The 16,943-nt window shown below is 41.7% G+C and overlaps 2 protein-coding genes across 20 annotated transcripts in view; both read right to left on the reverse strand.

The window, feature by feature from the left end:
- Positions 1-9,885, reverse strand: part of tnika (TRAF2 and NCK interacting kinase a) — a 66,468-nt gene extending 56,583 nt beyond the window's left edge. For 2 of the 19 annotated variants that reach the window (XM_081602978.1, XM_008399195.3), the window contains exon 1: positions 9,195-9,867. In XM_081602978.1, the coding sequence (XP_081459104.1) occupies positions 9,195-9,251 (57 nt within the window). In that variant the 5' untranslated portion in view covers positions 9,252-9,867. Of the gene's footprint in view, positions 1-9,194 lie in introns of all 19 variants that reach the window. The other 17 variants (XM_081602980.1, XM_008399200.3, XM_008399206.3 and 14 more) reach the window with 13 other exon arrangements.
- A 4,289-nt stretch (positions 9,886-14,174) lies between these two features.
- The window catches only part of pld1a (phospholipase D1a), a 35,559-nt gene continuing 32,790 nt past the window's right edge, over positions 14,175-16,943 (reverse strand). The window contains exons 25-26 of the mRNA XM_008399211.3: positions 16,430-16,547; positions 14,175-16,197 (exon numbers count right to left, since the gene is read on the reverse strand). Of these exons, the coding sequence (XP_008397433.1) occupies positions 15,973-16,197; positions 16,430-16,547 (343 nt within the window). The 3' untranslated portion in view covers positions 14,175-15,972. The remainder of the gene's footprint in view (positions 16,198-16,429; positions 16,548-16,943) is intronic.

The following is a 16,943-nucleotide window of genomic DNA, read 5'->3' on the forward strand; positions in this document are numbered from 1 at the left end:
CAACACTGTTTGGCAACAACAGGTGTGATCAGCTGCCCCAGTGTCGCTCATTCGATAACCAATTACTAACCCACAGCTAATATTTGGAATACTATCAGGACTTCCCTCACTGTAAGCTAACAAAAGCTACAGCTGGCTAAACCTTAATGAAAGCTAGCACAGGCACCCTCTAGCACACGTGTTTTTTAGTGAAGTGGTGAACCAGTAGAAAGAAATAACCTCCTCTCACTGCTCCATCTAAAGTAACTCCAATCCATCTCAACTTGCCGAGATCCGTCTCCAGGCACTCAGCTGTGTAGTCCTTTCTCGTTTTGTGAATCTTGTCCAGAGACGGTTGTGTATCCAGGCTTTGTTGATGCTTTTGTTTCGTTTTTTTTTCTACTCCAGGACGAACTCCATTTGAAAGCATTAACAGTGACAGAACTGAGGATGTTTCACTGGAGGCAAAACCGAGAGGCTTCAGTCACCCATACAAATCACACGATTGTTTACAACTGCATTTTGAATAAACGCAAAACTGAATAGAGAATATTGCATAACACTCTCCAGAACAACTCTTGCCTGGTTAGAAGCTATTTTTATTTTTTATGTTATCACATGTCTCTAGCAAGTTTTTTCATCATCCTGCTTTTTTCTCTCTTTTTTTTATACTTCACATTCATGGCTTGTCTGCTGGCATCACAAGCCGCTCTCTGTTTGCTTCCACAAAGAGGAAACTGTAGAATTATGGCCAGAGGGAGGGTGGAAATTGTATTTTCAAATAACGTTTTGAATGCTAAAGGAAAACTTATCTACACGGCAGGTTGAAGATGTTTGCCTGTTTTATCCTTTTTAAGCAGATCATCTCTGGGCTTTAACTCCATCCCCCTCCGTCTCCCCACATCTTCCTCCCTCTTGCCCCGTCTCTGCATGTTTGTTTCTGTGGCTCTCAGCAGGCCTGTCAAACCTGTCAGCTGTTTTCTGAACGAGGAGCCTTGTGCATTTTTCCCCTCTCTTCTTCCTTTTCCTGTTCTTTTACCCAACCCCCACACCTCTGCCTTGTTGTTGTGCGCTATAAACACCAACACCCCTATGCACTTTTCCTCACATGCACACATCGACAAACTCATTCTCTCACTCTCCGTCTCAAGCACATCCTCTCGCCGTCTCGCTCGTTCACACTTTCAGAAGCAGGAACCTGCGCACACATTCACGCAGTTTGCCACAAGAAAAAAAAACAAAAAAAACACTCCTACATAAAGCAGACGGGGGAGCGAAGGGGGGCAGAAGGGGGGCAGAAGGGGGCTATCGTGCGAGCGTCCTGACGAAAAAGAGTGGGCATGAAACGTAAAAAGCCGGTCAAGGAGCGCTGGCAGAAATCAAGCTTCTGCAATCTGTTCGTCTTGCCATGAGGGCTTCATCTGACACAGGTTGACTACGTTTCGCTGCCCTCACTTCCTTCGCCTCTCTGCAAGTGTGTTTAAATCAAGTCTCGGAGCGGCATGCACACTTTTTGACAGGAATTCCCTGCAGACTTCAGGTGCACTTTGCTTTCTTTGCCGGCGATACACACACACGAAAACAGTTGGACCAGGTCAGAGCAAAACAAACAAAAGGAAAGAATATTGCCTAGAGTGTCCTGTAAATGTGTGTGTGTGTGTGTGTGTGTGTGTGTGTGTATTGACATTGACACATGATGCATACCTACAGGTTCTCTCCTGAATGCACAGAATGAGAAACAATGTACTATTGCTGCTCCACTTCATACATGTCCTCAGGCTGGCTGGAGAAAATATAGCACAGTACCATTCATAATTTATAGGCCACTTGCGAAATGAGCTCTCAGCACGTGCCAGCCTTAGTTAGTGTGTGTGTGTGTGTGTGTGTGTGTGTGCGTGTGTGTGTGTGTGTGTGTGTGTGCGTGCATGCGTGCATACGCGCGCAACTCTTATTTAAAGTTGCCTATGGCTGCAACAATTATACCCCCTTCCTCTTTTTTCTTTTTTTCCCTCATGTTTTATATTTGCTTCCCTGCCGATTGTCTGCGAGGGTCACATGACTGCCACATGAACCGAGTCGCGGCTGATGAATCATAGTGAGTGTCAAAACAGGCTGCTGAAAACCAGTTAGACGTTACATCTGCAGTCGCTTGTAAATAAGGGAGGAAAGAGGGGGACATAGCAGTCATCCAGCTGACACCTGATGTGGGAATAATGAATCAGTTTTGTTCCAGTGTTAAGCCAAAACTCACCAAACCTACAGTGGCCTGAAACTTCCTCTATTTTGATAATAAGCCTTGGTTGCAACATTCAGTACTTGAGCCCGGTTAATATTTCCGTAATAAACAACACATTTTATTACACAGCTATCACAGGTTCTTGACCAACTTATTAAAAAAAAGCCACAAATAGTGCTTATTTTTAGCTACATTGCAACAGAAGGGTTCTTAAGAAAGGTAATGTATTGCAAATGTAAGGATTTCTAGAGTATGCTTGTTGGTGATCAGCTGATCAGAAACAAAAATCAAATCTTTTTTTTTTTTTTTTACATTACTTGGTTGAACAGACAACAAGAAGAAAACTCAACTTCAATATCAGGGATGTGTTTAAATGACGTGAGAGAAGACCCAGATATGAAGACGGTTCATTAACAGAAAGTGAGGCTGTTTTTATGCGAAGTGGCACGTTGGGATCAACTTCAGCAAAACAGAAAACAGGAAGCTGAAGGTGTAGCTCTGTTTCACCTGGTCCTGTTATGGCTGGAAATGCTGGCATTAGTTTTGAAAACCTCACAGTTAGGATCATGTGAAATAGTTAGAAACACATGAAGGGAATACTGTTATTCACGCTAACCGCACTAATCGAGCTAATCGGAACATACGTGAGACAAGTGAGCACATTCCTCAAGGTAAAAAAAAACAAAAAACAGCAAACGGTGCAAAACTGCAGGGACGGACACCGACAGACACAACACTCAAACCACCTGCTTACACCGAGAAAGTTCCCCTTCATGCTCTTCAGTATGAGGATAGCAGCACTGTACCGTCATGTAGTTACAGACATAAATATTGACAACATAAACTTTGAGTCTTGTAAGCAGTGAAATGGAGGCCTTGGAAAACTGTACTTTCTCCCCCTGGATGTTTTGTACTTGAGTTGAATTTGAAGGCTGAACTCTTTATACCACCTGGTTATCTAACATCCAGAAAAATGTCAGCTGGCAATAAACTACAACCCTCATCACTAAGGCACGGAGTAGTAAAAATTTCTTGAAGACTAATAAACATAGTGACCCAGAACTTTCGTTAAAAGAAAGTGAGGCTGTTTTTTATGCAAAGTGCTGCGCATAAAAACGGCGTGCCGTATTTGGCCGCATTTCCAAATGTCCACAGTGATCCTTGTGATACTTTACATCTACCTGGCATATTTCGGGGGATGATGGTTCTCAGCCATGACATAAATCGCACTTGCGTACTACAAAACTACTGTCTGTAACTGTTGCATAGACATTATTCATTTTATTCAGTTTTTTTCCTTCGCATCAGCTAATTGGACTCGCCCCAATAATCTCCCTCCAAATGTATTTATGCTCCTTTGTCAGACTCTCCTGCTTTCCTGCAATCTTAGCCCCATTTTTGCTTCCTGTTGAAGTCTTCCCTGTCTGTCCTTCTTGCCTGTTTTTGTAAGTTTTGCCATTAGATAACTTCTAAAATCATTGCGTCTCCCTCCTGCCTGCGTTTGGGTCCATAACTACAACTGCACCACTGAATGTTTTTTGTTTTGTTTTGGGGGGTTTTTAATCCTACGCCATCGCAGTTTTAAAACTACAGCTGAGCTGGCAAGCCGTAAACAAAATGTCCGCTAAGAAGCAGAATGTAGGCTACCAGAATAGATAGCCCAAATAATGTGTATTAAAAATAACTGATGCACATTAATTAGGCTGTTAATATATATTAATAGTATTACATTTGGCTATATGCATACATATATGTTAATGTGTTATTATTAGCACAAAAATATATTTTTTCCATACCAGCCTACCTATAGCACTGTATGTGTTTCTGCTTTAGAGTTGCATGGGAAGTACAGTTCACGTCTATAGAAAAGACACATTTCAGAAATTGGGGTGGATTGAATTAGAGACCCTAAGAGGATGATAGGAGTCGTGCTGGGGGCGGGTATGCCTCATATAAAACCACTTCCACTAGACAAGTAGATGTACTTGTAGCCTAATTCCCTTTACTCCCTACCCAGACATGTACTTTACATTACCAGGAGTCTGCGCCTGAGCACGGATTTACAGCAGGCAGAGGACAACTCATGATCCAGAATTGTTGGGTTTGTTTTCTTTCTACACAACCCATAGGCTGTTCACGTCTAGCCACCCATCGCAGCCAACTTGTCATCTCACACCTTTCTCCCTCTGCCATCCATTCGTCCCCTCATCCTTTCTTCCTAACCTTTGACTCTCTCCTTCTGCCGTTTCCGTGCCATCGTTTTTGCGCGACTCACCGCTGCGCAGCGTTATTCAACGGCGCTCTTTACAGACTGGCCTTTGAAGCATGTTGTTGGTTAATGTCGGCTTGAATTCATTTTAAAACCACAACGCGCGGCCGTTTGTTGGCGTTTTGTTAAAGCAGAAATTATACTTTCCATGCGCAAGCAAAACATGTCCAACGACACATTTAAAAACCATTTTATACTTGCAGAGGACACAACTCCATCACAGACTTGAGAGAGGAAGAGAAAAAAAAAAATAGGTCAGCTAGAGAAGCAGGCAGGCACCGTGGGAGGGAGGGAGAGAAGGGAGAGGGGTATTTCTCAGCGACAAACTGCCATACAGTATATAGACTATTCATGAATAAGATCTGTGTAAGCCTTGGGCTCTGCTGTGGCCCTGTTACTATGGCGTCTGTGGATAGGAGCCGAGGAATGTGGCCTTACTGGGCAACAAAGAGAGGGAAGAGAGAGGCTCTGAAGAGGGACTGCTTTAGTCACTGGTCACATCAACACCTTTGGTCCGAGACCAGACTCTACCATTCTCTTTCTCTGCTCTTAAAGAAACGGATGAATCATTTCTTTATGAGGTCCGTCCTTCCCTCGAAGTCGTTTCCCAAAATACACTAAAGATCTGTTATCGTTGTTGTATAAACCTTCCAGACCACTCGGGTCAAGAACCGGAACCAAACACGGAAAAGCGGCATTCAGCATCCGTGCACCACAAATCTGGAACAAACTTCCAGAAGACAGCAAAACAGATGAAACGCTAGAGCGTCTCTAAACTCGACCCGTTTAGGGTCGCCTTTGATTAGTAGAAAACGGGACATTGGTCAACATGTTTCACGTGTATTGATGATTTTTATGATAAAATTTGACAAAATGTGATGTTTATTGCTCGTTTCACACTTTTATGATGTAAAGCACCTCAAACTGCCTTGTTGCACTTTCAGTTCAAATTAATTGAAAGTGCCTTTCAAAAGTCTCCTCTAACCTTTTACAGTTTTCTAACACTACACCCACAAACCTCAGTGTGCATCAGTGGGATACAATCTGCTAGACCGACTCACATCTTATGCAGCTTTAATTTCAAAAAATATATATATATTTGTAACAAATTGCTTTTAAAAGTCACCTAACCAATAACTTAAGAAAGGCAACTGACTTTTGTGGAAAAAAAATATAGAGTCTGCTATCTCGCTCTTCCCTCATCCTAACCTGCTTTTGCTTTCATCTCAGATCTCTCACCTGAATCCCTGCACAGCAGATTACTCCACCGCTAGTTTCTGTGCACATGCGTGCATGTGTGTGTGTGTGTGTGTGTTGTGAACTTCCTGCTGGTGTACCATCTGTTGCTCCTGTCAGCTGACTGGATGAGCCACTGCTTTGGACACCGCTGACCTAACCACGCTTGTGTCCTAATAAATAAAAACTACTGTCTGTAAACCAAAAACATAAATATGTAAATAATAATAATGATTTTAAAAAAAAAAAAAGAAAGAAACATGTCTCAACCTTGTGGCTTTTGGCTGTCATTGTGAGTCATGCCACATGAATCTATAACAGGTGCTGCTGGGGCTTTAGGTGAGACAGCAGCAAATGTCGAAGAAAGAGAAAGAGAGCGAGAGAGAGAGAGAGAGAGAGAGAGAGAGAGAGAGCTGACGAAGCTCATGGACAAAAGAAAAAAAAATGCAGAGGATGCAAAACATGAAAAACCACTTCTCTCTACCAGGTTCTGTCTCTTTGAGTCTTCCTGTGTGTTTGTGTGAGTGATGGTCGAGCAGACCTGCTCACAGTGCAATGCTCCACCATCAGCACCACGACCAGAGTAACAATCACAAACCAGAACACCCCCACCGCCCTTCTGCGTCAGACACAGCTGACCTACTTCCCGTCTAGTCGGCGCAGCGGTTGACTCTGCACTCATCTTGGTCTCTGTCTGTATTGTCATCTGCTACTGAAGAGATCCTGGGCATGTTCTGGCATGTTCAATTGTCATCCGAAATGCCTTTTCTTGTTGACCCAAGATTTGTTCACATGGGAAACATTTCCGCACAACTAGCAGAACAGGTGTTTGGGACAAATTGGCCTGCCAGTCCAAAAACAAGTACAACATTAAAAGAGAGAAAAAAAAATTGGGGGTTCTTCCTTTAATCCAAATGATGGGATGCAATGTTATGTAGCAATGCGTGTAAAATTACTACCTAAAACTGTATTAAGCAAAGAGGGGGGGCTTCTTTATTTTTTTTACAGGTTGCCATTTTGACACAAAGAAACAGTGGACTGATCAGACTTGACCAAATTTCTTCCAACGTCTGAGAGAAGAAACACTAAGATGAGGGAATTACGTTGAAATATCACCTGTAAGATCAATGGGTTGCAGTATAGACTTTAGCCTTACAAGAGAACGTGATAGTTCCTTAAAATACACGTAATGTTTTCACCCGCTAATTAGCTACCACAAGCTCGTGGTGGCCAAGTTCAAGTTTCACACTTTGACCAAAGAATGCGTCAAGTCGACATAGACACGATAACAAGATAGTTTAAGTTCTAAGTTACGATTTCCTAAAATTAGTTTTCAGCAGTGTTGTTTATTTTAGGTAGATTGATTTAGCTTTGAAATATTGACCAAAGGCACACTCAAGAGAGCGCAGCTATTTTTTTTTTTTTACACATTATATAGTTAGTTAGTTATTCAAGTTAAAAAAACATTTCAATAAAAGTTTTTAATCTTGAGTCATTACATATTTTTTCTTTTAAATCTGATCATCTATAATGCAAAACGAACCTAAAACTAAAAAAAATAAAATAAAATCAGCTCAAATATTCTTTGTTTAGAAAGCAAGACTTTGGATCACTCTTTGGTAGAATATCCCTGCTGCTTGTGCTGCATGTCTTTCACACTTTTTCCTTCCACTCAACTTTTTATTAATTGTGAAATGCCAGCTTGTTTAGGCACTGGCCTTTCGTTGGATACCCTACTTGTGGTGGGAGTCAATGATTCTGGAGAGCTTTCAAGTCCTGAGAACTCAACTTAAAATGAATATACTGTACTATTTGTTTTATCCAGGACTTGATTAGCAAAATAATCCAAATTGGTTGCCTTTATAACTCAGGTCTTGATATATTTGATTGTTTTAACAACCACATAAATAAACACTGGCGCAGAGAGAACACTTAGGACACACTCTGTTTCTCCTGCAGAGCTTTGCACTCACTTGTCATGCAGAAGCATTGCAAAGCATGTCTAGAAGAAGACAATACATTCCCCCAATGAACTCTCATGGACAATTTGTAGTTTTGCATAATCTTGTAAAATGATCATCTCCATGTTGCAGTTTGTGCATGCGTGTCCTTGGAGCTGGCCCCAGGCCTTACCAAGTGAGCCAGTCTAGCATTATGCCTTTAAAACACAGGTGTCAAACTCCAGTCCTCCAGGGCCACTGGCCTGCAACTTTTAGATGTGCCTCTGCTGCACCACACCTGAATAGAGTAATTAGGTCATTGGCAAGGCTTTGGAGAACTGATCTACACAAGAAGGAGGTAATTAAGCCGTTTCGTTCCAGTATTTTGTACCTGTAGCACATCTAAAAACTGCAGGACAGTGGCACCTTGAGGACTGGAGTTTGACACCCCTGCTTTAAAAGAACGAGACATGCATGCAGTGAGACCCGGTGCGTGGACACTTCCCCTACATTTTTATTTTTGTTGACCGGCTCAGGAAGGGAGGTGAAGCGGCTGATGGACAGATTATTGCGAAAGCTACTAACGTCAAGCCCAGCTGAGGCTGACTGAAATAAAAATAGGAGCAAAACTACTAGCAAAAGGGGAACAACAGAGTGCAGGTGCAAGAACTCATCCGCTCTTCTGAGATAATAAAGACACAGGAGGAGGCAGGTACTTACAGCATTTCCAATAATGGCATAAAAATGGCCATACAGGCACAATCGATCGCATGGGAAACCAGGTTACTGCATGCAGACTCTGCAACTGCTCTGTGAGAGAAGGCGTTAGAGAGCTGTGGTTTTGTTTCTCAGAGCTCCTGTTTGCAGCCTCCTTTTTCTTTTGCTACCGACACCAACACATTAGATAAGTGCAACAAAAAAAAAACCTTCCAAAAACGGAATCCTTTGACATCACACAAATGCACAGCTTTCACTAAGAGGTTGTAGTAACCACAGGTAGGCTGGAGGAGCACCCTCACAAAATACACTAAAAATCTACATTTCAAAAAATGCAACTGGGGCAAAACTAGATGCATTTTTATAAAATTAAAATAAATAAAAAACTTCATGAGAATCAGCAGGGAGTGGTAGAAAAGGTTTATATTTATCGAAAACATTTAGACTGGTGGACCTATAATGCACAAAATCCAGGTCAGCAAAAATCACAGCTACATCCTCAATCCCACGTCATGCATCATGTTTGTTCTGTAACGACGAGATGTTAAACCAGGTGTCATGTGTGTTAATTCTATTTATGAAAATCATCTTTAATATGCCAGATTTGTGGCAACCTCCCCCCCAATACAAACACACACACACACACACACACACACACACACACACACACAAACACATATCCGCCTCAAGCAGCCCTTTGCTCTGCTCTGCTCTACTGCCGGCTGTTGTCATTGAGGCTGCACGGTCAGGTGCAAGAAATGAAAGAGCCATTTCTCAGATGTTTCCACACAAGAGAATCCGGCGGATATCGTCTCACCTTCAAAGCCGACAGGTCGATTTCAAACTGGCTCTGAGCTGGAGAGTCACACGCCATGATGGAGAACAACAAAAAGAAGCCACTCTTAGTTTGCCAAATATCCGAGAACGGCCTCTGCTGTCACGACCGAGCGTGTGGTCCTCCTCTCTGGACTCCCCTCCTCTCTACCGTGAGCTCTCTCTTGCTGGACCAAGAGAATATAACGCTGGTGCCTGTCGCTCTGCCCGGCCGTGCTTTGGTTCGGGAGCGCACGGCTAAAGCGCAAAGGCGCGGAATACGGAGGGCGAGAACAGCTCCATGTCTGCCGGGATGTAAGGAAGTACACTGAGCAAAGGTGAAGCGCTGCGGAGGATGGATCGCTTCTGCTGCTGCTGCTGCTGTGACAGCCAGGCGGTATGCAAGGGTAGACGGGAGGAGAGCGCACTGCCTCCTCGGGAAACCACGCCTGTCACCGGGCGGGGTTTGGTTTTGCTCAGGCTGTAAGCGCTCTCAAACTTTTGTTTTTTTCACAATCTTTTCCTCCAAGCTTTCTGTCTAATAACATTTCCTTTTTCTTTTTTTTTTATTTGTGATCAATGTGTCGCGTTGTCTCCAGTGGCGGCTCTTATATGAATAGCGTCCGGGCAATATGGAAAGCCATAAGGGTCAAAAATATTCTCCCTAGGGGAAGTTACTACTAGGATTTTATGCAAAACCCATGTATTAATTCTGTAAAAATGGAAATTAATAAAACTCCATAAGGCTTAAATTCCTCAAAAAAAAAAAAAAAAGATTTCCAACCTTCAGATTAAACAATCTAAAATACACCAATCTGTACTGATTTAGTTTAATGTTTGCATTAAAAAGCAAAAGCAACATTATTGTCATGTCTTTCTAGCCTGCTATATAATGAAACAAATATGAACTATCAATCTGAATTCTCACACTATTCCCTTTTTTAACAAAATGACATATTTCCTAATTCTTTAGGTTGATTGTTTTCTATGTTGTTGATCAGGGGAAAAAGATGTCTATAGTCGGCAACAAAAAAAAAAAACACAGTCGCTTTTTGAAAACTGTGGCTATGTAGCCAAGTATAATGAACATAGGAATCAGAAATTGGTAGAAATCAGCTTCGTGTAAAAGTCACTGAATTGTCCTAGTTTCTGTTAAATTAAAATAAGATGTAGTTAATAAAAGAGGAATCCTTTGTGCCGTACTTTTCTTCTTAAACTTTTTTTTCATCTTAATGATTTCTTAATTTGTCAATGAAAATGTTGCCCTCAAAAAAGTAAATAAGTGTTGAAATTTTTTTTCTAAGGATCACAGCAAATAACCCTCTGGGAATTTAGACTTTGTGGATCCTGTTACTTTATCTTTGTTTGCTGTCAAAGAAACTCCCTATAATCAACTGACCCAAGATAAGAAATAGTTGGATTTTTTTTAGCTTATATTTCTGTAGTGTTTAAAATACATCCTACAAGTGTCCAAGACTACACACCAACCTTACATTTTCTTTAAGTTACAACATTGCTAAATTGAGTTAGAAATCAGATGCTATGGTCCTGAAGAGCTAAAGTTGGCATGTGATTTGATCCCTCTAAATCAGCGACTGGTTAAAGTGTTTCAGATTTGAATCAAACGGCAACTTCTGGAAGATGTTTTCCACCGGAAAGAATCTGAAGTATTCTTAGTGCAGCATTTCCAAAGTTCACCTGGTGAATGGATGTGGAACGCATGTCCTCTGTGATAATCCTAACTGGAACACCTGGTTAAAACGTGTTTTCTTAAAGCTCACACTTCCATTCACTCGTGCTCTTTTAATACTTGGAATGGGCTCTGAGAACAATGACAATTGAAAGGGTTTATGTTTTGATGGGTTTTTTTTGGTACTTTTGCGACTTCTTTCATAAGTCTTCACTGTGTTCTTAGATAAATTATATTGGACTCTGGCCACTCTAGTGTTCTTTGTTTGGGGATAAGTGACACTCCCTGTAGTTCACTGGAGTCCCAAAGCCTTAGAAATGACTTTGTAATCCTTTCCATTGTTATTAATGTCAATGAATTTATCACCTTTCTTGAATTTCTTTAGAACAGGGATCTACATGTTGCTTTTTTTTAAATCCTCTGGCCTACTTAATGTTGTGAAACAGTTTCCATTTCAGTGATTCCTTGATTCCACACCGCTTGGCCTCTGGTGGCCAGTGTGGGTAATTACAGGCAATTCATTTTTTAACAAGGAGACGATTACTTTTTTATAGTTTGTTTGATGAAGTGAAACATTTATGCACGGCTTAAGAGAAAAAACAACTGAAGAAATGTGTATGGAGTCAAATACTTTATCCCAGAACTGTGTTCATTTAGGGAAGCCTTGCCTACTTGCATACTTAACCTGGCATTTATTTGTATATGGCATTGAACCAGTGAAACTGACTAATGAGTTAGACAAGTTCAAGATAAATATGCACTTGAAATCATTCTTCTGGAGCTTTAATTCATTTCTGAAAGATATTTTAAGAAAGAAATCAACAGCGGGAAGATCACGAGCCACAATCTACCAGTACTTTATTTAAATTTAGGTGCTGGCTGTGGCTAATAAAAATAATCAACACTTATCCTACATCACTCAGCACTTCATCACATCAAAACCAGCGACTGACAACACCACGCAAAGGAAACAGGTCAACAGTTACATTTGCAATTTTAAGAATTTATAATTGTCCTCCTCCGGGAGAAGGAAGCTTAGTTTAATTTTCCGGGGTGGAAACCACCTTCAGACAGTTTTCCGTTCCTGCTTCACTTCTCTTTAGTCTCATTTCCTTTTCCAGCTTTTGACTGATGTCTCACTTTGTTCTCCAAAGGTGGAAAGTTGAGACGGTAAAACCGAGAATTTCTAGAATTTTTATTTTTATTTCATGAGATGGAAATAAGTTTTGTAGAAATTAGAGCCCGTCGTGCCAGTTTCCGTATGCGATGTTCAGCACCATGCCCTGAAATCGGTTCAGTTCAGGTCTTTTACTTCCAACTCCTAAATTTCTGCTGCTTTTCTGGACTCAAAAAAAAGGTTTAAAGGTTTTGTTTAATTATTGTTTTACATTTCTTTATTTTATTTGTACTTAAATACTTTCATTACAGTAAAAAAATGTGCAACTGGATTTTGTTTACTTTATTTGTAAATAAATATTTTCAGTGGTTTCCATGAGTACTTACACGCCTTAATGTTTTTCACATTGTGTCACACTGCAACCATAAACTTTTATTAATTGGATTCTACATGATAGCCCCACTGTGACAGACTGGCGACCTGTCCAGGGTGACCCCCGCCTCTCGCCTGGAACGTTAGCTGGAGATGGACACCAGCAACCCCCCTGACCCCACTGAGGGACAAAGGTGAAAGAAAATGAGTGGATGGATGGATGGATGGATGGATGGATGGATGGATGGATGGATGGATGGATGGATGGATGATAGCCCCACACAAAGTATTTCATTACTGTAAAGCAGAAAAAGAAATTCAGGTTCTCAAAACTTTTTCTATTACAAATCTGAAAGGTGCGGCATACTTACTCACCTCTTTTTACTCCCACACCCTTAAAGCAATTCAGCACAACTTGATACAGTGAATGCAGTGCTCATTAAAGAAAACACAGGACAGTCATACATTACTTACCTGTTTTAATATTGTTCAATGAGAAACTGTAAAGACAAGGTAAATATGCGCTTCTCCTTGCACATATTCTGCCATTAAGCAAATAAATAAAATCTTGAAAATGCAAAGCAGGCATCCCCCCCCAATAATTCAGAAGAGACTTTCACTTGATGGGTGGCTGTTGTGACACATTATTTCAATCATTTTGATTTTTCTATGCACCAAAAGCTTTAAGCACATTTTAAATGAGAGGTAAGCATGACCTCTTAAAGGGTGAGCTATACAGTACTTTTCAAATACACAATGTCATTTGATAGCATGATAATTATGTCACCTTCAGTTGTTGTGAAAATGCTGTATCAAAAACAACTTAGAAGAAACTTGACGTCGCATCACAGCCACATCAGACACCTTGAAATCGGGCCTCTGTCTCTTTAAGAAGCTGCTACTCGTTTCAGACAAGCAAACTTCAGCACGTCGTCCCAACAGTCCTTCTCAATGTCATCCAGTGCCGTTGGTAATCGTTCTCAGGAGCATTGTAGTTCATATGAGAAGCTCAGTAGAACTTGAAAAAGATAAATGGAGGTCGAGGAAAATGTAGCGAGTGGAACCATATAGGTTATACTATGCTGCTGCCATGGTGACGGGGCTATTATGCAGGATGACAAGTTACAATAGGTGAAGATCTAACCTCACCTGAGTGCACGCAGGCTTTATTCTGATTCCTGTCCTGACTTGAGAGTCACCAGGAGTTCAGTTGAAATGACTGCATGACACATCGGCAGCAGAATCTCTTATTGGAGGAATGGAAGCTAACAACAGATTTGTTTATTTTTTGTCAGTCTTCCAGAACAACAGAAGCAACCCTTTTCTTTTTCTCTCATCCATCTCAAAACAAAAAACAAACAGAGACTCGCTAACAAAAGAAAGTCTTTAAAGATTTGGAATTGAGGAAGAATTCAGAAACCGTCATCGTTCCGGAGAAGAAAGCTGAGCTCAAACAAAGCTGGCCCGTCGGTAGGAATGCGTCAGGATTTCACCTGGAATTCCACGGAACTCCACTCCACCCTACAAACCACTTACTGATTCATTAATGACGCGTTGGCTTTTGGATTCCTGCTTACCGCCGTAAGCATAGCAACTTCGCACAAGTAGAAAAAAAAATGTAATTAAATTTTAAAAAATTATTTTAAAAAAGTGTTTTTTCCTTTGGGGAACTGCCCGTCTGCCAATTCATCATCCCTTTCAAACTTTTTAATGAAACCCCTGCAGCAGTTCTGTGGCGTTTCCACATTAACTCTTCAAACATCTGAGAAAAACCATAAACCAGATCAAACATTAAAATGCTACAGTCAGGGGTACAAATGACATTTTTATTGTGAACACAATCACAATAAAAACGTCTGTGCTGGGCACACAGATCGAGACGTTACGACGTTTACTTTTTGCGGGTCGAAAGAAGCGAAGACTTTAATGTGTCACAATGCGTTAAATTAAAAAGCAAAAATTAGAACGACTTCAGATTGTACAGACGGAGAACAAGGAGTTAGACAGCTGCACGACAGTACAGTTAAGTTACAAACAAACAACCGTTATAAGATAACCACCATATTCACTAAAAATAAAGTGTTTAATGCTTCACAATTCATAAATAATGCACTGACAAATACAGACACTCAAAAACATACATTTCTGAGCAGATTCTCCTAAAATAACACCTCTTGGTCCCGTTTAAGTGCCTATTCACAAGAGTCCATAAGATGTTTTCTCACCCTGCTGCTTTCAGGTCGAGCTGGATGATTCAAAAGCTGGGCGTGACAAAAACAACATTAAGATACGGAGTCAAAAATAAAATGGGTCATCAGCGTTTTTTTTTTCTTTTTTTTTCCCGTTTGTTTCAACTGACAACTCTGACAGTCTCTCATTTCTCCCGCTCCTCCGAGAATCTTCAGTCAAACGTTTCCTACATTTAGAATAAGCTGCAGCTCTGCACCTCAGGAAGCTGCGCTCCGGTTGTCACATTCGGGGGGAGAGGAGGGGGGGGGGGGGGGGGGGGAGATAGCGATCAATCAAGGTGGACGGTGACGGATATATTTCGACGGCGGACACGTAAGCTTGCGCGCGCACGCGCACGTCGATGAAACGAGCGAGTCATAAATCGAGCTGCACAATCTGGAGAAGCCGGTTTCCGCGTGCATGCTATTTGGGATCAGGAATTCTGAAATTTTTACATGACGGTTTGGCTCCAGCTAAAACTCCCTTAAAAGTTGGATTTGAAACAGATTTGAACTTTAATCTAGACTCAGACAAACTAAGGGAAACAACCTAATAAAATATCCCAGCTGTCGGGTTTGCAGTCTGTATTTTAAGAAGCTAGCACCACCAGCTGGACAATAGGAAAAAATTATTTGCTCAAATGTGCAGGATGATTGTCTGATACATCCCATCTTTGATTTCATTATTCCGAATTTTTGAATTGAAAATAATAAAATAAAATAAAACAAAGATGCGTAACCCCGGATACAAATCTGTCCCGACAAACGTCTCTGAGACGTTTAAAACGGCCTTTTGATCCATAGATGCAGCGACGGCAGACGCGCGCGCCCGTCACGATTTGTTGGAATCCTTCATCGACGTCGAGGAAGAACAGGAAGCATATTCTTAATTTCCGACTTAAAAACCCCACGCCTCAATAGTTTAGGAAGTCAGGTTAAAAAGGTGCGCAGAGATCAAAAACAGCAATTATAGCACTAACATCTCACAAACTCGGTGAATTACGTGCATTGTTGTCAACAGAGAGGCGAGCGTCTCAATGGCGTCGCCAAACTGTCTTCACGATGGACCCTGTGAAATATCTGCTGTGAGCAGTTTAAAGTCCCAGCATCTCAAATTGCCAACAATTTCCCTCACTTTGAAAAGATCCTGATGATTATAGTCCATTTGTTGTTCATACTGCACATAAAACAAGGTTCACCTGACTTGCAGTCCATTTACATAGTTTAGTGTTTTCAGGTATCCACAGGTTTGAGAGGTTCCAGGTTCCTGGTGGTCAAATGAAGCTAAAAAGACGCCTGGAAATCTGACTCTCGTGTCAGGATGAGGGATAAGCACAGATCCTGTGGTGCAGGTCCAGTACTGGTCGTCGTCCCCTTACGTCCAGATCTCGGTCGGGACCATGGCTTCTTTCGTTCCGACCGAGGGCATCAGGTTATGCTCGGACAAGAAATCCAGAGGAAACTGGACCAAAAAGCCCCGGATTTTGCGCAGCTCCTCCTGAGCGCGAGCTTTCTCGGTCTGAGCCAAACCCGGCTTGGACTGGAACTGCTCCAGCTCCGACATGTTCCTCACCAGGGACGAGGGAAGGCAGCGGAAGACCTGCAACGCAACGAGGCGACAAATTAGTTTCACAGCCTCACCTCTCTCTGGTTCTTGGGGCTCGTTTTTCACCAAGTCCAGAACTTTGTCCGAATGTGAAAAGTGATAGAGATTTGTTTCTAAACGCCTATCCAAGGTAAAAACCAAAACTTTAAAGTTCGCGGAGTTTCTTTGTTTTTTTTCTCGAACTGATGAAGCTGTCAAGGAGCAGGATATCTCATCTTTGCTCTACCTTCTCATAGATGGTAGCGTTCCGGCCAGCCGTGGTCATCCACACCTCCTTGTAGAAACGATCGCTGACGGGGTCGCAGAGGTCGATGCTCGCGTCCGTGTGGCCCCCCAGGATTGTCCTGCTCAGGAGGAGATAACAGTAAATACACATAAAGGAAATATGCTTTTTTTTTTGTTTTTTTTATAATTGACTAATAACTCAGTGATAATCACAATAACATAAATTACAGACGCCGGGCGCACATTGGCAGCTGTCGACAGCACAGATTATACGCAAGATTTGATTTTTGAGGTGCTTGAAAGATTATAATTATTAGCTCAACAACCTGCTGTATTCGCACGAGCACCAGAAAACGTCAATGTTCTGCTCAGCTCAGCTCAGCGCTGCTGTTCTGGTTTTATAGTTGAAGCAAATCATGTGCGCAAATATCAGTAATTAGCGAAAAACGTCAAGTGTTCTCTGGCGCATACCTGCCTGGTAGCTCTCTGGAAAAACTGCTCAAAGTGATCCAGCG

This window comes from Poecilia reticulata, chromosome 22 (genome assembly GCF_904066995.2).
Source record: "Poecilia reticulata chromosome 22, P_reticulata-male-v2, whole genome shotgun sequence".
Classification (NCBI taxonomy): domain Eukaryota; kingdom Metazoa; phylum Chordata; class Actinopteri; order Cyprinodontiformes; family Poeciliidae; genus Poecilia; species Poecilia reticulata.